At 35.7% G+C, this 27129-nt stretch overlaps 2 protein-coding genes across 3 annotated transcripts in view; both read right to left on the bottom strand.

The window, feature by feature from the left end:
* enpp2 (ectonucleotide pyrophosphatase/phosphodiesterase 2) overlaps positions 1-19339 on the bottom strand; it is a 35983-nt gene extending 16644 nt beyond the window's left edge. The window contains exons 1-15 of the mRNA XM_081388638.1: positions 19219-19339; positions 18657-18759; positions 15202-15357; positions 14007-14132; positions 13138-13198; positions 12602-12699; positions 8236-8315; positions 5067-5186; positions 4202-4257; positions 3119-3184; positions 2674-2746; positions 2285-2393; positions 2071-2196; positions 1527-1558; positions 930-1057 (exon numbers count right to left, since the gene is read on the bottom strand). Coding sequence (XP_081244764.1) covers positions 930-1057; positions 1527-1558; positions 2071-2196; positions 2285-2393; positions 2674-2746; positions 3119-3184; positions 4202-4257; positions 5067-5186; positions 8236-8315; positions 12602-12699; positions 13138-13198; positions 14007-14132; positions 15202-15357; positions 18657-18759; positions 19219-19236 — 1352 coding nt within the window. The 5' untranslated portion in view covers positions 19237-19339. The remainder of the gene's footprint in view (positions 1-929; positions 1058-1526; positions 1559-2070; positions 2197-2284; positions 2394-2673; positions 2747-3118; positions 3185-4201; positions 4258-5066; positions 5187-8235; positions 8316-12601; positions 12700-13137; positions 13199-14006; positions 14133-15201; positions 15358-18656; positions 18760-19218) is intronic.
* A 248-nt stretch (positions 19340-19587) lies between these two features.
* The window catches only part of taf2 (TAF2 RNA polymerase II, TATA box binding protein (TBP)-associated factor), an 86471-nt gene continuing 78929 nt past the window's right edge, over positions 19588-27129 (bottom strand). The window contains exons 23-27 of one of the 2 annotated variants that reach the window (XM_081389078.1): positions 26781-26989; positions 26490-26579; positions 22710-22868; positions 22397-22487; positions 19588-20756 (exon numbers count right to left, since the gene is read on the bottom strand). In XM_081389078.1, the coding sequence (XP_081245204.1) occupies positions 20479-20756; positions 22397-22487; positions 22710-22868; positions 26490-26579; positions 26781-26989 (827 nt within the window). In that variant the 3' untranslated portion in view covers positions 19588-20478. The remainder of the gene's footprint in view (positions 20757-22396; positions 22488-22709; positions 22869-26489; positions 26580-26780; positions 26990-27129) is intronic. The other variant, XM_081389079.1, reaches the window with a different exon arrangement.

Raw genomic sequence — 27129 nt, 5'->3', positions numbered from 1 at the left:
CTACTAACTATGAAGTAGTTCACTTCATGAGTCTGGTGCCACTGATTAGACAGGACTATATCTCTACCAGTGTGCCTGAAAGCTTTCTTTCATTAGGTATCTAGTGTCAGCCAAAGCAAACAAAGGAGGGTGTCCCAACCCGGCTGTGAGGAACCGTCTCTGGACCTGCCTCTCTTTTTCTGCATCCTCATCTATGGTGGATGTGTTATAAACCAATGGCTAATTTCAGTGACCTCACTGATTTTCCTTTTTGGAGATTAAAGCTTTCCATTTCAGTTGGAAATGAGCATACTAGGGATTACAGTGTGGTTTTAAGCATCTAAAGAAAAGCTAAAAACTAAAAAGGTACTTCAACTGAGCAGCATACACTGCAAAAAAATCATTATCAGTATTTTTGTTTCTTGTTTTCCACCAGTGAAATATCTGTATCTTCATGACAGTCAAAATTGAAAGATATTAATACTTGTTTTCAGAGAATATATTTTGAATTAAGCCTATTTTATAGTATAATTCTCAGAACATTTAGTAAGGTTAATGTTTAAAATAAGAGAAAATGTTAACACTTTACATTAAGGCTCAATTGGTTAATGCATTAGGCATCATGAACTAACAATGAACAACAGTATTTATCGATCCAGGTTAATGTTATTTCTACATACGCTTTTAACATTTCAAGTAGTGTAAATTGATATTAATGAATGTATTATGAACTAACATGAATAAACAATGAACATTAGTATATTTATAAATTTTTATCCAACATAATTTTGCCTCTCGAGTAAATGTATCTAGTTTTATAGATGATTGGATATTTTTATTGGAAAATAAGACAAAGTACTCCTTAAGATTTTCTTTTTGTAGGTTTGAGCATCTTTTAAGAAACATTCACAAACTCAGTAATTTTAACAAAGAAGGCTTAGATTATTTACCGTGCTATGTGCCATTTCCTCTCAACCATCAAGTGAATCTCCTCGATTCTGTGGTTGTTGGCATAGTGCAAACGTTTGGGAAGGTGCTGCTTCAAGTATGGTTTGAAGTGCTGGTCTGGCTTTTTACACTGTAGGAGAACCAAGTTTGGTGAAGTAGAACAGTGCATTCTGTACTGAAACATTCAAAGTACATTTTAAATTAAACCATTAAAATAATCAGTATACAGTGGTCCCAAAAGTATTTAGAGACTACTGGAGACTACAGTCACACAAATAATACTAGACTTTCCTCAGAACTATCTTCACTTTTCTGAGCCATTTTTACAAAGAGTTTTAACCAACTTTTAGTGGTTGAATAAAGTAAGTCCCCCTCAAGTTCACAGAGATGTGGTAGGGAAGTAACCACAGGATAGGTCATTACATTAACTATGGACAAGTTTTACTATGTTTGACAACCAGAAAGTGTCACATTTTGGGCCCACTGTAAAGCTTGTCTAAAATGTTACAGTTTCTTATAAAAGGCTTAGTAAAATATTAATATGATGTAAAGTTACAGTAAGTATATCATTATAAAGAACTTTAAAGAATGTCACTTACTGTAAGGTTTGCTACAACTGCTTTTGCATCGTCTAGAGAAAAAAGAGAAAAATGTAATTGTTTTGATGCCAGATGCTTTTAAAACAAAATAATTCCTAAAAATAGTGCATTATACTCTATTCTAGTTTCTTAAGTCACATGCTCTCAACCCAATTTTCAGTTGTAATGTGACATTTCATTAACACCAACCAATAGCCCACACAGCCTAGGTGACATCAGCCAAAAAGAGAAAGTAATTTAGGCACAGTAAGCTATTACACAAATTAGGGAAACATATATTTTTTTTCTAAGGACTAATGTGCTGTTAAATTGTGAGAAAGAATTAGGGAAAAAAAATTGTCAATTTTGGTTACATGTTGACTTAAAAAATAAAACTACACAAATTTAAACCTGTAACAAAGTGTGTAAAAAAAAAGGAAAAAAATCTTTTTCTTACTTAGACTGTTTTGATCTGATTGTACTCTATTTGTTCGAACACTAAGGATATATTTACAAAAAAATCCTGTGATTTCTAAAATTCTCCTTCTGTTTTTTAATAACTAACATTTAGAGTTGTTTGGATTTCGGGCTCTGATCCTTCCCAGAGAGCCAGGAATTAGGATGATGTCATCTGTGTTGGACATGTAAGAGCTTAGGAACTCTGTGCGGTCACAATGAGCTTCCTCCATTCCTGAAGAAGAAAATACATTTATAATTGATTTGCAAAAAAAAAGGCATCATCCCTAGAAACCCTAAACCAGGACTTCTAAATGTAGTACCATGGTCTCCAACCAGTATGATATTGACACAACGGTGCAGTTTCATCTGTTTCAGGCCATTCATCAGCTGTCCAATCACCTTATCAATCTCCCTCAGAGCACTGTCAAGCTGTAGAATGAAACAACATTTGTATAATGCTCAAGGTGAAACATCAATATACTTCAAATTTACTTGAGGCAAGTTTGAATTGACACACTATGGTTAGTGAATGTGAGCAGTGTTTGCAGTGAGTCTGTATTTGTGCTGAGAAGTTTGTTTTCATTACTGCTACATTTGCAACATGACCATATATGATTAGATGAGTAATGTGTGAGACTGAAGCCGGTGTGAGAGACAAGGTCAGCCAACTGATTTCATGAACTATATGATTCCTGTACAGTCTGCTTACCTCGGTGCTGTGGGGTCCTAATTTGTGGCCATAGGAATCCAGCTGTTCAGAATGCATTGCATAAACATATGGCCTGCAAAAACAGAGACACATGTTACCTTCAATAAAAAAAAAAAAAACCCTCAAAAATACAAAAAACAAATAGCATCTATTACTAGTAAATAGTACTACCTACAAAGCCACAGTTACTATAAGGCAAAGTCTAACATTAAAGCAATTAAAAACGAATAATGTGTTTGTTAAGATAACTACATAGTGAACCCAAAGAGAAATATATCAATGTCCCATTCACTATAAAATACAGAATATTGAACTTAGTTGAATAAAAATTAATGATTGGAGGGAGTTTTCAGGAGATTAGAACATTTTAAATGAAATGCTCAACCAAAAATTTATGTTCACAAAGCATTTAGGAGGGTATTTACAATAAATAATACACACTGACCTCTCTGCATCCGGAAGGTGAAGCCATTGCAACATAGTCAGAACTCTCCTTTCCAATGGAATGCCACTGTTAATATACCACACATCAGAATTGGTACATACACATAAATACTACGTAAATACAGAACATGCACAAAAATAGCCCTATAAAATTATTTAGTCACCATATTCAGGCAAATTTAAAGCATATATAGCTGAAATTTTCTCAAAGAGCGGTCGGCTGGGCAGTTAATTTGGCAAACCTTTGTATCTGAGTTTGAGGCCTGCACAGCACATAGTGTTTATGTAGGGTATCATGGGTCAAGGGAGCAAGAAAGATTTCAATCAATCTCTACAGGAAACCCTTTCCCCACTACCACCTCCACTCATCCTGACCTCCTGTCCAGTTGTATCAACATTAGGTCAATGTATGCACTAGCTAGGGCTCCTTAAACATACTGGCTTAGATAAGAATATGTGATTTAATTTCCTCCAGCTTTGAGGCCAAAGGAAGTAGCTCTGAAAAGCACTTTGCCCTTCCAATTTGCTTATTTCAGTATGCAGTTGATCTAAAGTATGCAGGGCCTTGATTTCACTATATAGGACCTTTTCTCACAAATTGCATGCAAAGCAGTTCAAGCTATCTCTTTCTATGCCTGAGTGAAAAAAATACAGTCTGAAAGCCCTCAGTGAGTGCAGATGAGGAGACCTTTGTGTTACAGTCCTAGGAAAGCCTAGGACTTGCCAGAGAGCACATAGAACAAAAACATGTGATTTCCTCATATGAAATTTCACTTGTGCAGTTCAGTTGTAATTTTCATGTCCTTTTAAGAAAATGTGAGTGGTGCTTGCCTGTGCAAAACTCTACATTCCATTGCTTTGTGGTTTCTAGAGTGATGTTTGATGTTTGTTTTACTGGCCCACAACATGCTCACCTAAAAAATTGTGAGACTGCACACCTCTACTCAACAAGCCACATGATCTGAGGTATCACTCATGTCCATAACATAAACAGTATGGAATGAGTTATTTAATTAGCCATGTAACAGAATAAAGACATTAAATATACATTGTTTGCATTTGAGTTTGGATCATGTTGACTTACACTGGCCAGAAAAATGTACCAGCCTTTACTCCCTGTTTCACTGCTGTTATCCAGATCTAGAAATGGAAGAAAATGTGTTATCAGAGAAAACATACTGTATGTTGTACTACTGTGGAAAAAGAGTTTTTCCTTTCATGTTTCTAAGAACAATCTGTCTCTCATTTTACATATCAGACAACCTGATAGATCCTTAAAAAAAAAAAAAAAAGGGATCACAATTCAGAAATGTTCTATATGTTGGGTAATTTTCACAAGTGTCTGGGCAGAACTTTTCAAACTGGAGTGACGAGGCTGTGTAAGTTCCATTTGTGATGGCCTCATTTACCGCTCAAGTCAGTGGGGTCTAGAAACAGCCAGAAGAAATAAAGTTCAGTGAAAACTAAGAATTGATTCCAGCTGCTGGGCTAATAGCTGACATGTGTGTTGGAGATGTCTCCTTGTTTTCATGTAGCTTGCACATGATCACAGATCTAAAAAGCTCACTGACATTATGCTTTATGATTCCACCGCTTGCAGTTTCATAAAACTGTGCCAGTAAGGTATGTACATGACTGGATTGACCTTTAATAGTTAAAATTTAAGTAGCCTTTTATTCCTGGATATTCCTTTTATCCTTTTATAAACAACTAAAAATGCTGTATTATACATGCCAGGCCAGTAGTTGGGAAGATCAATTTCAGCCTGTTTGTCCTTTGAGCCTGTTTGTCCTATCATATAGCTCTAAAATAACTGGAATATAGTGCACAAATTCTATAGATTATTTTTATGGTTCTAATGGACCAATGTGAGTAAATGAAGACAGAACTTCATTTTTAGATGAACTATCCCTTAAAAAAAAAAGAAAAGGAATGGAATAGCAACTCACAGGTTGTCCTCCCCACCATCGATGGTTGAGCTTTTCTTTCCCACGGAAGTTAAAGTTAGCATCAAAGCCAGGGTCATGCATGGAGTTACCCACAATTCCATGTGACTCAGGATAAAGACCCTAAAGCAAAGGAAAAACAAAAGAAAAATGTTCAAATCAAACTGTTTAAGATGTGTGGTAGATTTTGCCCTTTGCACCTGACTTAAGTTTACCTGGGGCGTCAACACCACATTTGACACTTAATAATACATAATAACAATACACATAATATTATAATATGACACTGAATTTATAAATAATATTTATACTCCAGCACTGCGTCTACAGTGGATAACTGGTTTCGAGTCAGTCGATGTCTCAACCTTTTTGAACACTATCACTTGGGAATAAGGTCTTTATTGTTCCACTAACCTGCTCCACTAAACACTATCATTTGAGAATAGAAGAAAGATCTCTAGTGTCTTGCCGGCTGCACAGCAATAGTCAAACAGACTCCAGACAATGCCTTTGAGTGTGCTTTAATCACGGCCAGAGGACCGCAGACCAATTTCAGAGAGAATCCCACCAGCAAAAAGAATACAACAGTTTTTATAGAATAGGAGCATGGCAAAGGTGACATGATTCATAACATAATTTTTCTACAATATAATTGGTTCTTCATACGTAATTCAGCAAACCCTTCTGTTACTAGGTAAAAGCAAATCCTGATCTCTTGATTACTTCACCTTGTTATTCAAAGTCATGAGTTTATATATTTAGATAACTGTCTAGTTTAATTTCCCCTTTTTGTTATATTCAGATATAATTCAGACACACACTGACTTTGGCCCAAGGTTTGGGGACATTTAGGTTTCAAAAGCACATATTTGTTAATCCTGCAAGAAAAATACAGAAATAATATTATAATTAGGGGCCAAGCACCGAAGGTGCGGAGGCACCTATTGTAATCGTTAGTGTTCTTCTTCTTCTTCCGACTGGGAGTCTATGGCAGCCCATAGAACCGCTTTGCGGGAAAGTTATGAAATTTGGCACAGTGATAGAGGACAGTCTGAAAAGTCACCATAGCAAATTTGGAGTCTCCAACTCAATCCCTCTAGCGCCACCAACTGTCCAAAGTTTCACTCATGTTTATGCTTATGTTAACTTTTGAACCGTAAGGGCTATTGAGCCTGATTCCTTGGCTCAAGCCGATTCGATAGCACCATATGACTTAATTTTCCGTCATGGAAATTTGTCCGCCATTTTGAATTATCTGAAAAACATACTTTTTCGAACTCCTCCTAGGCCGATGCTCCGATTTTCACGAAAATTGAACCAGATCATCTACAGACCATGCTGACAAAAAGTTATTCATATTCATAAAAGAATTCATAAAAATTTGTCAAACCATTCTCGAATACCGCACACATTAATTTTACGTAGCGCTTGCGAAAACAGACATAAAGCTGTATCTCTGCAACGCTTTATCGTATTCAGACCAAACTTGGTACATGTCATCACAAACATGACTTGAGGCTACATGCTGCGTTTCAGCGCAGCGCCACCTACTGGTCCGGAGATATGAAAATTTTATATTTTTGCTTATAACTTCTGAACAGTTTGTCCAAAAATCATAAAATTTGTCTCGTTAGATTCAGGGCAACATGCCGAGTTGACTGATATCCAATTTTAACATATTGGCTATTTTGGCTGTCGGCCATTTTAAAGGAGAACTCCGGTCAATTTTAACATTGAGCTAATTTTTTTGTACATTTGGAGTGCTGTCAATACATAGAATTGCCTACACCGAGTTATTCTATTTTTAAAATTTGCACCCTGTTGACTTCAATAGGGCAAGTACTAAACCTGCTTTTAGCCTCTTAACATCCTTGATGTGTCATTACAAGTGCACAGAAAACGTGAGTGATTCCTTCTGAGTGAACACGAGTGGATCTGACTGCAGTAGATGTGAAAGAAATGTATAAAAATGATGTTATTTTAAGCCAGCGCAAATACCTTTGTTTACATCCTGTTTTCGGGTGAAGTCCAAAGTAGTCGATTGCCGAGTTCACGCGCGTGATCATAGGTACTAAACCTATGCGCGTGAACTCGGCAATCGACTACTTTGGACTTCACCCGAAAACAAGATGTAAACAAAGGTATTTGCGAAGGTATTGCGAAGGTATTGCCTGTATTGACAGCACTCCAAATGTACAAAAAAATGAGCTCAATGTTAAAATTGACCGGAGTTCTCCTTTAAATTTTGTGCAAAAATGCTCTATTTTAAGAACGCATTAACGGATTGTTATGAATCTTGGTATGGGTCAGCAGCTCGATGCCCTGAAGGAGCGTGATAAGTTTCGAACCAGCACCACCTAGTGGTCAAAAGTTATAACAAAATTTCCAAAAATGCTAATAACTTTTTAATATATCTGCCTATTGAAATGCCACTGGTCTTAATAGATTCCTTGGGTCATGCCGAGAACATAAATACCAAGTTTACTTTATTTGGCCGAACTTCCTGTCCGCCATCTTGATTTTCATTCAAAACCTACTTTTTCAAACTCCTCCTAGACACCAAAATCGAATCGTATAATCTCCAGACTATGGCGACTAAAAGTTATGGATTTCGTGTCGAAAGACGAAACCGTTTTCGTATGGCGCAGCAGCAAAGTTGAAGCATGATGCCAAAATGACTATTCAGGCTTTATCTCTGTAATGCATATTGACACCAAACTTTGTATGTGTCATTGTCACTTCACTCTGACCACATCACATCAGTTTTGTAACTGCGCCACCTATTGGTCAAACGTGATAATCCATTAAATCATATTTTAAATTACTGTTTAAAGGATTTTTCAGTCATTTCGCCTAAAATCCTCTTTAAACGTCTTTAATTGCTCATTGTTGCAGTTGGTCTGACACTTTCAGCCATGTCTTGTCGTCTTATTCTGCTTGGCCCCGATAATGGCTGCTTGCAGCTATATTTTAAAGTTGTAATTGTAAGTTTACATTCCCCTTGTAGAATCTAAATCCTATCATTAAAAAAGTACCATAGATTTAGTTTTTCCCCACTAAGTAAAAATAAAAAAACAAAATGCAAAAAAAGAAAGATAAACATCTTTCAGATTCTGAAAACTTATGAGCAAAAAAAAAAACAAAACTTTTTTTTTTTTAAATTAATACATACCGTTGCAATTGTATACAAATTCGGGTAGGTTTTGGTGGGGTACATAGGTCTCATGTATGGTGCATGGGTTCCACATGATCCTACAAGAGAAATGACAAGTCATTTTTAGGACTGTTAATCGAAGGCATTAATTTAGTACAAAATATATATATTGCAAACTTCCCTTGCAATTTTGAGGTTGTGAGGGATAGACTGACAGCCTTTACAATGACATGAAGGTCCTAGTTCAAACGTAAATTTCAGAGCTCACAACTTTCACAACTGTTTTGTGAAGTATGTGTCTGCTGAAAGTTTTGGAAAGATGTTTCATGAGCTGAAAAATTGCCATATTATAAAACAACAGTATACAATCTATTTAACAAATTATCCTTTGTCTCTTGAGATAAGCTTGTTTTCAGAAATTAAATATGGTACTACCCTGCCTAAGGTCTTAGTAGACCTAAGGTCTATTAGCACATATAGAATACATGTTCTGTGAACAAGAATGTGTCCCATGTTGACTGTGTTTACTTTGTATATTGTCTTGCCTGTTTTTACTTCAGAAAAGCTCCATTGCAAAATGGATTGCTGTAGGCTGCAGGCCAGAAATAAGTGGGGGAAAAGTCAGCAAAGTTTTCTCTGAATCAAACCACACAAATTCTGAATCGATTCTTGGGTTTAATTTTAAACCCCTGCTGCTTGATGGCAGTTTTGTGTTTGCTAAAGACAGTCTATTTGCTAATTCCACAAGGAAAAAGAAAAAGAAAAATTATAAACTGTATATATATATTAAGTTGGATATATAGTACAACAAAACTTACCAGCATAAAAACAGTACACTCCAGTATACAGTATACACCAGTAAAATTGGATGTATAAGGATACTGACACTATTGGATGAGGACTGAATTTAGCTGGACCATGAGCTGGACAATGACATCACTTTTTTCTGCAGAACTGCTTTATATATTAAATTAACTCTGTTTGAATCATTGAATCATTTTCCTGTTATCACTGTAAAGCTGCTTTGAAACAATATGTATTGCCCTAATGAAATAATATACCTATACCAAAATATATTTAAAATACATTTATTTCATACTAAGTATACAACAAATCTATTAACATATTTACTGACATATCGCTTGATACTTACTGATATAAATACTACAATTAAACTTTATTTGGAGTACTTCTTTATTGCACATTTCTTAAATAAAATAAAAATAAAAAAAATCACTAGGGTGTATAAAGCGCTATATAAATAAAGGTGACTTGACTATATCAAACTCTATCCGCATATATATATTTACATCAAATAATTATGTTAATATATATATATATATATATATATATATATATAAATCTGCTTTGAAACAATATATTGTGAAAAGTGCTATACAAATAAATTTGACCTGACTTGACAGAGTTTAGAAAGGGTAAAGCAAAAAATTACTTTAGTGCAATTTATGTGGTTTCATAGCACAAGATTTGTGAGCATATCCCAGGGTCCTATGTTCCCCAGATTTACAGTATATGGTACATATTAAACACATGAAAATGTGTCTTATGTTCCCAGGGTCCTATGTTCCCCAGTTCAAAGGTCAGTTAACACATTAAGTAAACTTTTTAAAAGGCCAGGACTCACTTTCCCAGGGTCCTATCAACTTTATAAACGTCTACCCCTAAACCTTACCTAAAGAAGCTATGACCTTTTGTGATTCTAATACTCTAACCATATGTTTAGTTCTCTCAAGTCAAGGCCTGTTATATAGTACACCAGTGCTGGGGAAAAGAAAACCCCTTTGACAAGTTCCCACAATAACCCATGTCATATTAAGCAAAAACAGTGCTTGAAATATATATTTTTTCAGGTTCCCACACTGTAAAAATAAACCTGTAAAATTGACAGTAAAAATGCAGCTGTTGCCAGCACAAAAAAAAATAAATAAATAAAAATCATCACAAGAGGCCTTTCCACAAGCTGAGGTATATACTAATTTCAATCATGGCAACATTCAAAACAGTTTTAGCATGTTATTGAATTATTGCTTCAGCAGCAGAGCAAGTATAATGCAATAAATTGGTAACACTTTATAATAAGTATACGGTAATAAAGTGCTAACAAATCATTTGCAAACTATTAGTTTATAGTTAACTCATAGTTAATTGTGTTAATTACAGTGACAAAGAATGAATAACTTACTATTTATATACAGCCTATTAATATATTAACAATGTAGAGACTACAATATATCAACTACGAATTAACTATAAACTAATAGTTTGTTAATGATTTATAAGTACTTTAATATTGTATATTTATTATAAAGTGTTACCAGTAATTACACTATTTACACAACATAAGATATACCATAAAATCCTAATGTATGGAATTAGTAAAAAAAATTACGAGAAACAATAATTTAAACAAAATACCATAAAATGTAGTGTCACATGGAATTGTGGGAATGTCAGTTTACATTTTTTCACTGTAGATAATAAGATTACTAACAAAATCTGTACATTTAACAATATTTTATTACGTAAAATATCCCGTAAGATCTAGAAGCTGGGGAACATAGGACCCTTTTTCATGAGTTTTTTATGTGCCATATAAATCTGGGGAGCACCCATCTGTTGTGGATGACATGCTTTAGCTTGATGTTGCTTGATGTTTGGCCTCAGTTTCAAGCAGAAAGAGTGACCTGTGCAATGGCCTGTGATGCATGTTTATTACTACACGCTAGATCACCTGTGAGTGGCAGCTCATGTAAGTTAAGAAAAAAAAATAGACGTATCATTGGGTCATTTTGGAATTGTAATGTGCTTCTGATATGAATCAGAACCAAATCGGATTAAATCGTGTGGTGCTTAAAGTTCAAAGCTGTAAAAAGAAAAGAAAAAAAAAAAGCAATATATTACCTTTATAATTATTTTCATTTGGAGGCCTTTCTTAAATTTTAACATACAGGGTGGGCCATTTATATGGATACACCGTAATAACATGGGAATGGTTGGTGATATTAAAGTCCTGTTTGTGGCACATTAGTATATGTGAGGGGGCAAACTCCTCAAGATGGGTGGTGACCATGGTGGCCATTTAGAAGTCGGCCATCTTGGATACAACTTTTGTTTTTTCAATAGGAAGAGGGCCATGTGACACATCAAACTTATTGGTAATGTCACAAGGAAAACAATGGTGTGCTTGGTTTCAACGTAACTTTATTCGTTCATGAGTTATTTACAAGTTTCTGACCACTTATAAAATGTGTTCAATGTGCTGCCCATTGTGTTGGATTGTCAATGCAACCCTGTTCTCCCACTCTTCACACACTGAATGGCCCCCAAGGTCTCCCGATCTGACCCCCTTAGACTTTTATCTTTGGGGTCATCTGAAGGCAATTGTCTATGGTGTGAAGATACGAGATGTGCAGCACCTGAAACTACGGATACTGGATGCCTGTGCTGGCATTTCTCCTGCGGTGTTGCTATCAGTGTGTGAAGAGTGGGAGAACAGGGTTGCATTGACAATCCAACACAATGGGCAGCACATTGAACACATTTTATAAGTGGTCAGAAACTTGTAAATAACTCATGAACGAATAAAGTTACGTTGAAACCAAGCACACCTTCTTATCTTGCGGATTTAATTCATTTTCATACACCTCTCCGGTCCCTCAGATCTAATAATCAAAATCTGCTAGCTACGCCACGAACTCGCCTAAAGACAGGTGGGGATAGAGCTTTTGCCGCTATCGCACCTCGTCTATGGAATGCTTTACCGATCAGTATTAGGTTTGCTGAGAATGTGGACAATTTTAAGAGACAAGTGAAGACTCACTTGTTTAAGTTAGCTTTTGGGTGATCTATGTTGTAGATGTTGTTAATTTTATCTGTTTCAATTGATTTCAAAGTGTTTTATTATGTTTTATTGTCTATTGTAAAGCGCCTTGTGACCCATTGTGTCTGTGAAAGGCGCTGTATAAATAAATTTTACTTTACTTTTTACTTACCATTGTTTTTCTTGTGACATTACCAATAAGTTTGATGTGTCACATGGCCCTCTTCCTATTGAAAAAACAAAAGTTGTATCCAAGATGGCCGACTTCTAAATGGCCACCATGGTCACCACCCATCTTGAGGAGTTTGCCCCCTCACATATACTAATGTGCCACAAACAGGACTTTAATATCACCAACCATTCCCATGTTATTACGGTGTATCCATATAAATGGCCCACCCTGTATATACAATTAATTGGGATTTATTCTATCACTTAATCTGTATATAATGTAATACACTTCATAATTTTTAACTGATTGACAGCTTAGTCAATATTCATTCAAATTCTGTTTGTTGATTTTAATGAAAAGACAGTTCTTACTGAGTTTCTCGATATTGGGGATCACTGGGCTTCCTCTTTTCATGTAAGATGCACGAAAGCCATCAACAGACAACATAATGACAGGGGGCCGAACGAACCTAGATAAGCAGAAGCATAAGTACACAAATACAAACAAAATGAAATTAGGATTTGTTGCTAAAATGTGTCCTTATTTCTAGTGGACAAGTGGTCTTTTATTTGAATGTTCTTTTTATAACAGGCTTCCTTAGGCATATGTTTAGGCTCAAAATCTCACACTTAATGTGCATACATTAACATTAATTGTCATGCAATCCACCCAGCAGTCTTCCTGGATAGGTGTTGTCACACAGAAACCCAATATCCATCTCTTAACCCCACTGTGTTTGCTGTCATTCAGCACTTCACAGCATTAAATAAATAAATAATTCCCTTTCTTCTAGTATGTGAAGCACAGTTGTGAAAATATGAGTTTCTTTGACCTAGTGTTGAATATAAAAGGGGGGATGGATGAGGAGTGTGATGTTTGTCACTGAAATCACAACTGTGTCTCTCACCCGGAAGGACACTCATGGTTTTTAATCTCTTCACACTCGTCCTGTAACCAGGGAACATCACCTAGACAGAGAGAGGAAGTCAGTCAGTGATGCAAGTCAAGTCAAGTCAAGTCAGCTTTATTTATATAGCGCTTTTCACAATACAGATTGTATCAAAGCAGCTTCACAGTATTAAATAAAATAGTACATCAGTGTTTGTTTCTAGTGTAAAACGTCCACGTTTGGTAATGCTCATCAATAGTATTGTTGATTGATTAATTAAATTAAGTATCCCCAACTGAGCAAGCCAAAGGCAACAGGTGACAGTCATACATATGCAAACACGTCTAATGTCCAGGCAATACAGTGCTCTTGTTTTACAGTTGCACTTGAAATACACCCATCGCCACCTTTTTTTAAATTGTAGTTGGTTTGTCAAATATCAAATCATTATTAGAGCAAATCTTGATAACGCCCTGGCAGCTACTTTCACTGTTAGCTATTAGTGAACTACCACATTCGACTGAGCGCTATTACTTACTAACTTGTTAATTAGAGTTTCTTGTTAGTTAATAGTAGTTACTGGAGTGTTAATAATTCGTTACTCATTTGTTCATGTGTAGTTATTCATTAATAAAGGAACAGTATTCTAAAGTATTACCCTACTTTCTAGTTACGCAAATACTGTGCCTAAGAGCTTGATGGGAATTGACTAAAATATACATGATGGGCATTCTAGAGCAAAAAGTACAGCAATGTATTTGCCAATATGTGGTAGGCACTTTTAAATTAAAATATTTTCTAAGACTGGTCTGTCTCCTCCACCTTAAACCAGGTTTGCTAAACTTTCTGCAAATTACATAAAAATAAAATACATGAAGGCCTCCAACCTTTGCAGAGAGACCTGTAGTTGGAGCAGCAGTCTCCTTTGGCCATGCAGTCCTCTGAGCAGTGACAGGCATGGTGCTCATTACGAGTTTCACCACAGCGCTCTTTACTGCACTCAAACCCTCCCGCTGAAGGCACAAAATAATGAAACATCTCTCGTAGACAAAATCAACATAATGCAAAATTAAAGGAAACTGTTACAGAAGCCTGACACAAACAATTTAAGGTATGCCTGTCCTTAGACAAAGACAAAAAGTACAGAGGGGTCCAAAAGTAAAAATACTTTAATTTGAGAATCATGAATTTGAGAACTTCTTAGTATTTGGCAGAAAAACATTTGTGTAAAACCTGATGAATCCATATTATCCAGCATGATTTGAGAATGTTCCAAAATAGCATTGTTTGCTTCAATGGATGCAAATAAACATGATCATTTGTAAACCATGTTTACATTGACATGAGTTGTCAATGTAAAAATTTTGCTTATTTCATTATTGACCTAACATTGCAAAATTTTAACATTTTCCTTCACTTCATAAAGTCTCAGGGCCCTATTTTAACAATGTAAGCGCACGGTGCAAGTGCACTTAGGACGTGTCAGAATCCACTTATGCTAGTTTAATGAAATGGTCTAAAAGGGTTGTCCTTATTCTCTTAATAAGTAATGGGTGTGTTTTGGCCGTAATGTGCAATAAACCAATCAGAGTCTCATCTCCCATTCCCTTTAAAAGCCAGGTGTGCTCGTGCCATGGCGGATTCTCTATTTACATGGCGGAATTTGCAAGCGGAAAAACTGAACACTTATCTAGCGAGGAATCGGATCTGCTCATGCACGAGGTTAAAGCACGCAAGCAGACCATCTATGGGTCAAAGTGTATGAGCGTTGTGGACCCGCCTATAGGCTCAGATTACTAACGCGCTCTTTAAATAACAAAAAAAATAAAAAATACAATGGCATTGACTTTAGACCAGGTTTTTGTTGGTCAATGGCGCAGTCTATTTCTGTTGCCTCAAAATAGCAACGCGCCAACAATGCGCCTGAACACATGATGATAACTGCGTTGGACTGAAACTAGCAAAGAACACTTGCGTCGCGCCTGGCGCCGCATTGTGCCGGTGTATGATAGGGCCCTCAGACTTTGGACCCCACTGTCCATCTCGTAACTGAAAAGAAAAACAGATGTAGATGGGGCTTACCTGTTTTCAGGCAGTGCTCATCAAAGTCTGAGCAACACGTATCGTATGTTTTACACAGGTTGTCACAGCGACAGTTTGGGGGTTCTGCTTCCACTAGTTCAAAGCACCTGTTTTTGCAGGAACCTGATAGGCTGTTAAGAGGTTGGTCAGAGAGAACTTGGGGGGGGGGGGGGATGGGGGATAAAGATCAAGAAAGAGAAAAAAAGAAGATAAAACAAAGATTAAAGAGAAATTTTAGATCTAAAAGCACATACCACCAAAATCAAACGTTTGTCATGCATGTGCAAAGACTGCTCTGCTTTGAAGCCAATGAAGCCTTGACAAGCATATGCAGTTCAATTACTTCCACCTGTAAAATCTCAAAAATGGGTCAAGGAGCTGAAATGTTCTCTCTACATCTCAATATTGACTTAAGGGTAGAGCAAAGCAAATATTTCCTTAATTTTCGATTACCAGCTGAGAGAGCAACAGAAAATGGCTGTTTCATTAAATGTTCCCGGCTCATTACTACTAACCTACATGAACTGACTGACATGAAGGCTTGATTAAAAAAAATAAATGCGGACCATTTAAACAAACAAATGACGCTATGAAGTTAAATTGCAGAATGAACAATGAATCATTGAATACTGGATAATGCAAGGTCAAATTATTTCCTTTCGTTCAAGCTCGATTAAATTCTCAAAGCTAGGCTACAGAAACAGTCTTGACATGTTTAGAATGGCTTCAGTTGAATTGGCCTGGTAGATAAACAGACCAAATACAGTGATGCTGTCCAACATACACAGTAAAACCAACTTGAGTGAAACCTCTAATATCACACGGGCTGGACTCACAAAGCTATTACATGCATGCATTTTAACACATCAACATAAATGTACATTTCATTACATTTCTAACTAAATTTCTAACATTTATAATATCTGAATGTACGTTAACTTGTGATCTTTTAATCATTAAACTTTGTAACTAAATTTGAATTTCAAAGGCAATACTTGCAATTTGCAAGGAAAGTGTTAATAATCTATGTAAAGGAAGTAAAGGTAATTTTAAGGCAGTTAATGCCTACTTTGTTCATGCAACAGTTTGTGTAAGACTGTTAAATAATAAAAGTAGTCAACAGAGCTGCTCAGTCATGATGTCAATTTTTAGGCCAACCATGGCCCTGTTGCCATGGGTTCTCTCAGGAATTTCCTGAGTTTACATAATAGTTGTGATAAATATAATTGTGATACAAATAAGGTTCAAAACATTATTTAAAGAGACTTTCACATTTAGTTGTACAACATAAATTACGCCATCATACAAAAAAAAAAAAAAAAAAAGATCAAAGAACTTATTTTACTGACGCCTTTATTATTTTCCTCTTATTTTATTCTCGTTTTCCTTTCCAGATATTAGCACTAAAAATGGTGGCGCAACTAAGAAAGAAAGAAACCAATGACAGTTCAGTCTACAAAATATTACAAACACGCAATTACAGTTGATTATATTTTGAATTTCTATCAATTTAAAAGAGGTCTCTGTAAGTTTTTCTTTACGTTTAGCTATCCGTAAATGTCCCAATAGCATTGATAGTCTTGGACTTTATTCTGACGCTTAGTTTGTTTATTACGGCTGCCACTTCACAGTGAAGCTGTTTGTTCATGTTTAGTTTTGTTCCTTTCCATCCATGCTTTTCAAATAATATACACATTCATACTAAATAATGATTTTTTTTTTTTTTTTTTTTTCTGGTGCACTGTTGGTGGCTTGTGTTTTACAAGGCTGGCTCATTCATTGCCTTGGACTATGAGATCTCTCCCTGTAGCTGTATTCTTAATCTATGTATGTGTGTATGAATCTGTGCATCCAATATGGCAGACAACTTGTGTATAGCAGCCCATAGAAATAGCTGCTAATGCAGTATATATGTAGGTTATAGATATCTATGGAAGTAGTTCTAGTAGTAATTCCATATGACATGTCTGGTCATGTTATGTCAATATGGCAGCACCTTTGAGTGGGTGACCCACACTCAATAGAAACAGATTTTTCTTCTTTAGAACTCTTATATTTTAATATTTTCCTTATGTCATGTGACTGAACATCAAGTTTAGCTTATTTCTTCATATTTCACATTTTCACATTTTTTAAATAAAAAAATAAATAAAAAAATAATAATACTGAATATTCAATTACAAATTGAAGCTATAGCCTATATGGGCTATTCCTAGTTTTTTGTGCCTTTTGGACATCATAAAGTTTAGAAAATCAAAATTTGATTTGATGAACTTTGAGTGCCAGTTTAAAAGAAATGTGTCCCCTCGTTAGGGACAAATGAATAACAGTTTAAAATACTTATGATTCTAATCATAAGTAGATTATGTGTATCATTGTGTAGATTATTTTAAATAACTTGTGTTCCTTTAAAAGAATATCAGTTAATAAATTATTGGTAACACTTTACAATAAGGTTTCATTAGTTGACATTAGTTAACACAAACTAATAATGAACTGCATTCTACGGCAGTTATTAATCTTTGTTAATGTTGTTAATAATAATAATTTGTTACATTTATATAGCGCTTTTCAGGTACTCAAAGCGCTTTACATAAGTGGGATCTCTTCAATCAACACCAACATTAACACCAACAGTTAATGTTTATTTCAACATTTACTAATACAGTATTACAATCAAATGTTATATTTGTTAACACGAGTAAAAGCACTGTGAGCCCTAGTGAAAAAAAACCTATACCAAATGTATTTAAAATACATTTATTTTATACGAAGCATACTACAAATCCATTAACATATTTATTGACATATCGTTTGAGACTTACTGATATAAATATTATAATTAAACTTTATTTGGAGTACTCTACTGCACACTTCTTGATATTAAGCCTTAAAATGTGTTAAATATCACTATTAGTAAGGATAGTATGATCTCTGTATAATATCAGACTTTAAATGTATTTCAATATTTAAAGTGTATCTACAGATTGGACATTCTGACTTAAAATCAGCCAATGATATGAGCAAAAATAAGCTAACATAAAATAGTTCTCAAAAAAACCCCCTCTATATTAGAGAGAATCATTACTGATATATCAAACAATGCAACAAAAATGGGGGAACAAATTCATATATAGAAAGTGTTGTATTTATCATAAAAATGGAGAACACACACCTCAGGACAAAGGTAAGATTTTTTTGGTTCAAAAGGCTTTAAAATGTCTAAAACATTTTTTTTTTATAAACAACTTCAATATGCTAAGAGTTCAAATTGTGTTATTTAGGGCTAAAATTGCTTTATATTACAAAGCAATTTATATTTACAATTTATATTATTCAATATTTTAAGTAAGAACATGATATGTCCTGCACGAGGACACAAAAGCCACATAATCTATATAGGCCTATATTATATAGTATATGTAACCTAAACAAATTCTGAAGTATAAACCTACATCCAGAGAAAGACTCATCTGATGATCCTGCCTTGTCGGACCGCCTGACCACATACGCCTCACACACAGTGCACCGCGAAAGAAGATACATGACGGAGAATACCTGCGTACAAACACACCGTTAGAGAAGACATAACGGAGTGGGTAGCCTACAGATATAGCAGTAAAACACACTCATTCAACTATGAATGAGGTAGTAGAAGTTGTAAAATAATGCAAATTTAAAGCGCCCGTCAGTTAATTTCACATTTCTATCAACATATAGGACGGAAGAGAAGACATAATGTAATGGCATTTTATTAGACTTCTTGCATTGCAAAAAGATAATTGAGGTTTCCAAACAGCAAATCCAAGCAGTCTAATATATTTATATTTTCAGCTGCCAATAAACTGCCTTTTAAAAGTTTTCATGCGACTATGTTAAAAGACCTATGTGCAATAAAATGGCGTTATAATGCCTTTGGGTCAAGGCATATTACTTAATCACATCTATAAAATGTACTAGAAAAGTCAGCTAAAAGTATAACTCTTATTATAAAGAGAACACAAAAACGTACCGTACCCATTTCAGTTGCAGCATGGTTGATGTGTGTCTGTTCCCTGACTCACTGCAGCACTGAGTGAGATTCACGTTTACTTTACCCTCAACCAATACACACAAGGAAACATGAACTAACGTCACATCTGGCAAACCTGTGACGAATTACACTGAGACTTTTAAAAGCCCCCACAACACTTAGCACTGATATCAAGCAGACATTTGTATTCAAGAATGAGTTATTTTTGGGCCCAAATTAATTTGTAGTTAGGTCTAAAAAGATTGGAAACATTAGAAGGAATAATACAAGTTTTAGTAAAATAACATCATAGTGGCCTGTAGGCCCCTAAACAATCATGAAAGTAAATCATAACAGAACATGGAACTTTTTTTTGTGCTAAACTTCACATGCTACATTTTTATTTTGTTCTTAATATCAGGGTACTCCAAGCGTGCATCCCAAACACTAATTCCAATAAGCTTACAGTTCCTCACCACATGTATAGATTTACATGCCTGAGAAATAATTAAGACATTTAGTTTTTTACCTACAGTATTTATCAAAACAGAGATCCAGTTTAAGAACTTTTTTTTTTTGTGGCCAAAAAAAAAAAAACACAAAAAAACCCCACAAAGATACAAAGCTTATTCAACAAAATCTCTTTATGGATTTATACAATAAAAAAGGAAACAAGTGAACAAAAAAAAACGTATTAATTGCAGTTCTGAATTATAAAATTCCTACAATAATGAAACAAAAACTGGGCTGGGGTGTAGATGTGAAACTGGTAAAAATGACTTATGGCTTTAATTATTACACTTTCCAATTAACAGTAAGTTCAGTGAAAAGTAAGTAAACCATAGAGATCACAGACTGAAATGTTCCCTCATAAAAGTACTTTCAGAATGTTGACATTTATCTTGAGATACAGTGGCTGGATTTAACCCTAGTGGTCCTGGGTGGTGAGAGTCAGTGGATCTGTGTGTGTGTGTGCGGTTAAGAGGGCATAAACCAGTCAGCTTTACATGCGGTCAGATGACACTACAGAACAAATTTTTCCTTCTCATGTACTGCATGTTAGGTTGTTACAGAGATGGGAAACAAGCCGAGATTAGTTAACTCAACATGATACATGAATTGCAAAGAATTTTCATTTTTGCATGAACTATTGACTTATTGCCTGTTGGGTGATATGGCAATCCAGCATTTAGAGCACTGAAAATGGGTGAAAAAATAATTATCAAAAATCTATTAAAAAATGTGTATAGTCAGGACTAGGACTATCAGTCAGACAGAGATGGAGAACGAATGGAGCGGCCACTGGCAGGGCTGTTACTAAAAGCGTGAGACTCTCTGTCTTTATCTTTGTCCTTACTCTCATGCTTGTGTTTGTGTTTATGTTTGTGTTTGTGCTTTTTCTTCTTCTTCTTGTGCTCATGATGATGATGATGGTGGTGGTGGTGATCTCCATATTTGGCAGATGTGCTCTCTTTGCTCAGTGTGGGCATGGGTGTTCCTGGCATAGACAGAATGGCTTGCTCTACTGAAGATGGTTCCTTCCCTATGAAACAGTGAGAGAAAAGTTGAAGCAACATAAAACCAATTAAAACCAAATTACACTAAATTACCAGATTTTAGAATTTTCCAGTAAATACACAATTGTGCTTTTCACACAGGCAAAAGTATTAAATTTTTTTGCCCATAAGATACCATTTACACATCACATCAGCACCATGATTGTCAATAATCAAGTCTGAAAGGGGCTAATATCTATAGACCAATTTCGAGCCGACGTCACAGTTACGTCACAGCGTTAGCGGGTGGCAAAACAAAGGGAAAACTGGAGGCGGCCAACACAAACCAGCACAGATTCGGCTACATAATAAGAGCTTAAATTATTATTATTGTTATTAAATGTCATCTTGTTGTGTGCAAGAATCGACAGAGTACAGGCTCCAATTTGAAATGTTATCGTATAATGTTTTCAAAATTATTGTGATTATTTGCGAAATCATCTTTGATTGGATACATTGTTTTGATTGATTGTGATTAGACTTTTTGAAGAACCTGGTAAGAAAGGGTAATCAAATACATAGTTAAAAAATGTATATGCTGTATCTGGAATTTTTATTTCTAGAAAATATTCACATCATTAAAATTGCACCGTAATGTCACTCTTTACATTGTCGTCTTCTGTCTGGCCATGGCGCTGGCTAGGCAGAACTGCGGATCGTAGGCTACCACACAAGTCTTGTACGTGACCATTTAGTGCAGTTATAGGCATCTAAAGATTTATATTAGCCTGACTACGTCAGACTTCGTACTTCCGCTCAATTTCAGTTCGCTTCTGTACTCAGTCTGAGATAGCGACCTATCTCCCCGTTTTCCTCCGGCCTCAAAACAGCCGGACACAGCCGTGACGCAGACGCTGATTGTACCGTGGATGCGTAGATTTACTTCACATAATCTGCATAAGTCGTTCACAGCCATGTTCACTCTTGTATTTCGCTCGATGGTTTTGTTTTCGCATCATACATGTGTTTACAGTGGAAGTTAGATGCGACTGAGTCTGCGCATAACACACGTCATAACCAAACGTTATGTGATTGGCTTACGGGTAACCAATGATTTTAAACTTCAGACAAGCGCCCCCCCGCGAGAAAGAAAGCTCTTTTCAATTATGCCCTTCCAGACTCTGTCTACGAAGCAAAGCGAAGTAGCAGAGTTTGGTATTACCAGGCTAGATTTATATGCCATCAGTTTCTCTTTACGCTCAGTTTCTCTATCAGGTAGGTGTAGAAGTCAGGCCACTCAACCGGAGGTAGCGTTAACGTAAATCCTGTATGAATGTCCATCCATTGACTGAGCATGTACGGGTCAAAATACTTAACGTTAAAATAACTTTTGCAAATAACAATCGCGTTCCTGGACAGTGAGTGACCTTGAACATTAAGATAAAATCGGATTTTCTCCAGTCATTATTAAAAAAACAAGCTAACAAAACTGGCAAACTAACGTTAGTGAAGCGGCCAGAGGGATCGTTCTGCCACCACCTAAGCTCCGCCCACAAAAACACATCACCATGTTTACTAACTGAAAAGGGGTCTATAGGCATAGATAAATTTAAAGATCAGACTTATTCAAGTTAATAGCTATTTCCAAAAATGTGTCTGTTGAGTGTGTTGTGTATTTCTGTCATGCCTGGAGTGGAAGGTCTCTCCAACATGTTCAGATGGTGGTAGATGAATGCCTGGCTGTCATGAACTGTGTCCATATCAATATCTTCCTCCTCCTGGGTGAGAAGAGAGTAGTTGAGAAACATTACAGTGCAAAATAAAGCCATATATATTTTCAGTCTTTCTTTTTTTAGCCATAGAGTGACTGTCGAGTGAGCAGAAATATTTAGAACATTTGACACTATACAAAATTCAAATATTTAGGGGTTTCTTATTTATGGTAACATGGATCTAATTGTAACTGTGTAACATAAGCATATTCATTGCTGATTACTCACTTTGCTCTTCACTGGTGCTTTAGCACTGGGCTCCTCTTGCATAACTTGTCCAGGTTCAGGAGATGAACCTAATGGAGTCTCTGCCTTCCTCTTTAAACCCTGTGGGGCCATGGCCACACCACTCAATGCTGGCTCCATGACAACATGCTCCTCCTTCAGCTGAGGATGATTAATGAGAAAAAAAAAAAAAGATTAATAAGCACCTCAGGGGTTTTTAAGGGTATAAACATTCCTCAAGCATTCTGGTTTGTGTTTCTTTTAAACTACCTAAGACAGGGGTGTCCAGTCCTGCAGAGTTTAGCTCCAACCCCAATTAAACACACCTGAACCAGCTCATCAAGCTCTTACTACGCAAACTAAAAATATTTAATGTCTATTGACATTTTTCTAATGCTGTCAATCAATAAAACAAAAATAACTAATTAATCTCACATTTTTAATCTCACCTATTCTAACATTAAAATGTTAATTAAAACTATTTTTATATTGAAAAATTTCAAATTGAAATGTAGAAAAAACATAAAGATGGTATATTTTAAATATATGCTTAATGGCATCCTTACGAATGAAGGCCAAAATCAAAGCTACTGATGCAAATTGATATCTCAAAATGAAATTAGTAATTATAGACATTCAACAATACAAGTATGATCATGATCCATCATTTTTAGCATATTTAGAAATGTAGAAACAACATAAAGATGGTATATTTTAAATATATTCTTAATGGCATCCTTACGAATGAAGGCCAAAATCAAAGCTACTGATGCAAATTGATATCTCAAAATGAAATTAGTAATTATAGACATTCAGCAATACAAGTATGATCATGATCCATCATTTTTAGCATTTAATAGGTTCATGTGAAGTTCACTTAAATTAAAAGTTATATTTTTTACAGCCTATTATAATAAATGTCACATTTAGCTGTGCCTATATAGCAAATATAGCAAAGGATTTGTTCTACTGGCCCTGTCGGGCCGGTTCTGATTTTTACCTTTACATATAGAATAATCCTTATTAAAGGTACAAAAGTGATTCAGTCAAGAGCTGTTTATTTTAACTTTGTCTTTTGTTGTTTGATTTACATCAATGACAGACAGCAGCAGGTGTATTAGGCTGCTGTCGCTTTAAAACCTGCTGCACATGATGCGGATCTGACACGCATCCAATGTTCTCATAACTCTTTACATTCATATAAGACTTTTTAGCTTGTTTAAGACTGTGCTTATGAGGATGCTCGCAAATAATGGGCATTTCGACAATTTTGGGTAACACTTTATTTTAAGGTGATGTAGTTATTACATTGTACTTCCTCAAATAATCATTGAGTATTAGGAATGGACAAGAGTACTTGTAAGTAACAGCGAGGATCGATCATTAAATCGATGATCGCCCTGACTTTAAAAAAATATTTATCTTTTTTTTTTCTGATTGATTATTGCGGCATTTGGGGCGTTTCCTGAGGTCTAATTTGTTAGCGTTAGACAGCACGCCTTCCAGACCGGCGAAATAAAGTGAAACTGGATTAGAAAGCAAGCTGCAGTGATGCCTGGAATCACTTTGATCATGAAATGCATTTAAGTGCAAGATGTGCAGCGCCAATCTCTCAGATACAGCACATTATAATGAGAACACGATTGTAATAGAATGTTGTAAATTTTCTGTGCTTTAGTTTTTCAGCGCACTGTAAAAGTAAGAGCGTGTCCACAACAAGAGTTACACATCAGACAAGCACGGTCAAGTGTGCGCATTCGCATCCTTTTGTGCAGATGTAAGTCGTAGGATTACTATTATATTGTCTATATCTGATATACCTTGTCAAATATAAGATGTGTTTGTTTGAGTTTAATAATCAGCTAGCAAAACGCTGCAGTTTACCAAACGTTCATTCACTCTTCAGTTTCAGCTCAAATGCAATGTCCGACATTATTGACTATGATTGGGTTATTTGAGACACATCTACACTGATATGTCATCCTCTGAGTTGATTCTGCTGTGTAGCCAACAGAAAACAAGATGTGTGCTGAATGTCATGGTGAACATGACATTCAGTTTGTGATAAGAGGTACCTCTTATCACAAACTGTTTTAATAAGAAACAGTTTGTTATAAGAGGTAAATCCACAATAATAATATTAAAACATACTGCCAGTTTCATATCTCAAAGTTAAATCCCCAGTTTATAATGGTTTTTAAAATAGTTTGTTTTTCCACCTTTCTGAAAAGCCAGGATTTAAAAATCACCCCATTCACAACGTCAAAATTTTCCTCTCACGCCCATTTATGCTGTGTTCAGACTACACGGTATCAGCCTGATTTTGGCACGAACCGTTTGATGTAGCATTCGTGGTGATTCTTAAATGACAATACGTCTTTTCACACTTGAAATAGTTAACCCTGGGTCATTCTAAACCCGGTAAAGGGAATCCTGGGTTATCTTGCTTCACGTTTCACACTGGTCATAATTTACCCGGGGTCAACAATCAATCGTGGGTATTCATAAACTGACGTTTCACATTGTACATTCCTAAACCCTGGGTTAACGTACTTATTTGCATAATATGGTGTCGGTGTCATTGATTAGATGAATGCAGCAATGCGGCCTGTTTACATAAAAGCTCTAGCGTTGCGCATCCCCCAACTGCCAACTGAACTACTATCGATACTGAATGGACATTTCAGACTATAAAAGGTAAGATAAAAACAATCAATAACCATGTTTATCCAATCATTAATCATTAATCATATAACCCGGGGTTATAAAGCCCTATCTGTGAAAAGCCCTATAGGGTGTCAGGACACATGAATCAGTCGTTTTATCTCGTATAGTGTGCCACAGTGGACAACAACACTTCACAAAGTCCCGACAGAAAGACTAGCAAGTTTAATTGTTTTCTTATCTGTGACATGAAGCTGACAGAAGCTCTTCCATACACAGCGGAAAATTAAACTATAAATACTATAAATTAAATTTAGATAAATCCTTAACAAATCTACAAAGTTCTTTAGTCAAGAGCAGTGAGTAATTTTCTGTTACCTTTATTCTTAACATTAATGATAGACAGCATTATTAGTGGCTGCTGTCACTTTAAGATCTGCCGCTGCTGCACATGACGTGGATCTCATTTTCTCACAACTCTTTACATTCATTAAAGACTGCTATTATGAGGTTACTCAACAAAACTGACATTTTGGCATAATTGGGTGTTATTGTTGGTTCAAGCGCGAAAGAGTACGCATGATACTGGAGCACGTCTTTTTGTATGTCGTGTGTCTCACATAGACAGGACATTTACAGACAGCGTATTTTGTCTTGTCGCGCTTGAATGGTTTAAAAGTATTTGCATGAATAAGAGCGTGATCATATAAATGTAGTCAAAGTCAAAGGATAACAGAAAAAACGGATGCGGCGTTAACTGCTTTATTTTTTTTACACGTTAAACTGTAAAAATGTATTGAAATTGAAAGGGTGGCCAAACTTTTGCACAGCCTTTTTTTCACATTTTATTTTATTTTATACTCAATACTGCTACAGTAAGAATTTTTGTCTGAAAAACATCACAGCTTTCTCTAGAAACTGAATAGCATATCACTACGATCCTTTCATAAAAAGACAAATTATGCAAATTATCTTATCATTAATTAAATTAAATGAATTAAATTATCATGCAGCCTCAGAGGGGTGCCCAAACTTGTGCATAAAACTGTAAATATATATATATATATATATATATAAATTGTAGTTGTGGTACTCCTAAATTTTTGCTGATGCTCCTACCTTTTTGAATTTGGGAGCACCAGTGCTAAGTTCGAGCTCTGTAAGACCCAATACTGTTGTCAAATAAGACCGCCCGACTTTGTTCTGTTCCTAGATGAAGACAAACGGCACCTAACTGGATCAAACTATTAGAAATGCATGGCTGAAGTTTATTTTTAATGAAGTGCCTTAACGACAAACACAAACACAGGTAACACAGACTGTGGATACGGTGCGATGAAGTTCACCAATCACAGCATAAGGAAATTCAATTGTAACAGAGAAATGTAAGAATTTAAGTGAGATGTTTACAATGCTGGTGAAGGTCATGTTTGGGGTAACCTCTGGGCCACCAGGGCCCTGCTCAGATTTAATGGTGGGGTTGAGAACAGCTTTTTTCTCCTTCAGGTTCAGCACGAGACCCAACTCTGGCAACGGCAGACAGGAGGGTCGGGTCAGCCCAAACAGAGTGTAGTACAGATTTACGGCATCACATCGCAAACGCCAGTCATGACAGGTACCTGAGACACAAAAGACATTTGAAGATTTCAACAGATTTGAAAGTAAAGTTTGTCAGACTTTTGATTTTATCATAATCATAATAAAGCAAGCATGATGTGTACATTAAATTGTCTATAATTCAGTGGTCTGGAATCAAGTA

Source organism: Scardinius erythrophthalmus, assembly GCF_964197995.2.
Source record: "Scardinius erythrophthalmus genome assembly, chromosome: 16".
Classification (NCBI taxonomy): domain Eukaryota; kingdom Metazoa; phylum Chordata; class Actinopteri; order Cypriniformes; family Leuciscidae; genus Scardinius; species Scardinius erythrophthalmus.
Note: the sequence above shows the minus strand (reverse complement) of the source record. Positions and strands in the feature narration are given on the sequence as shown.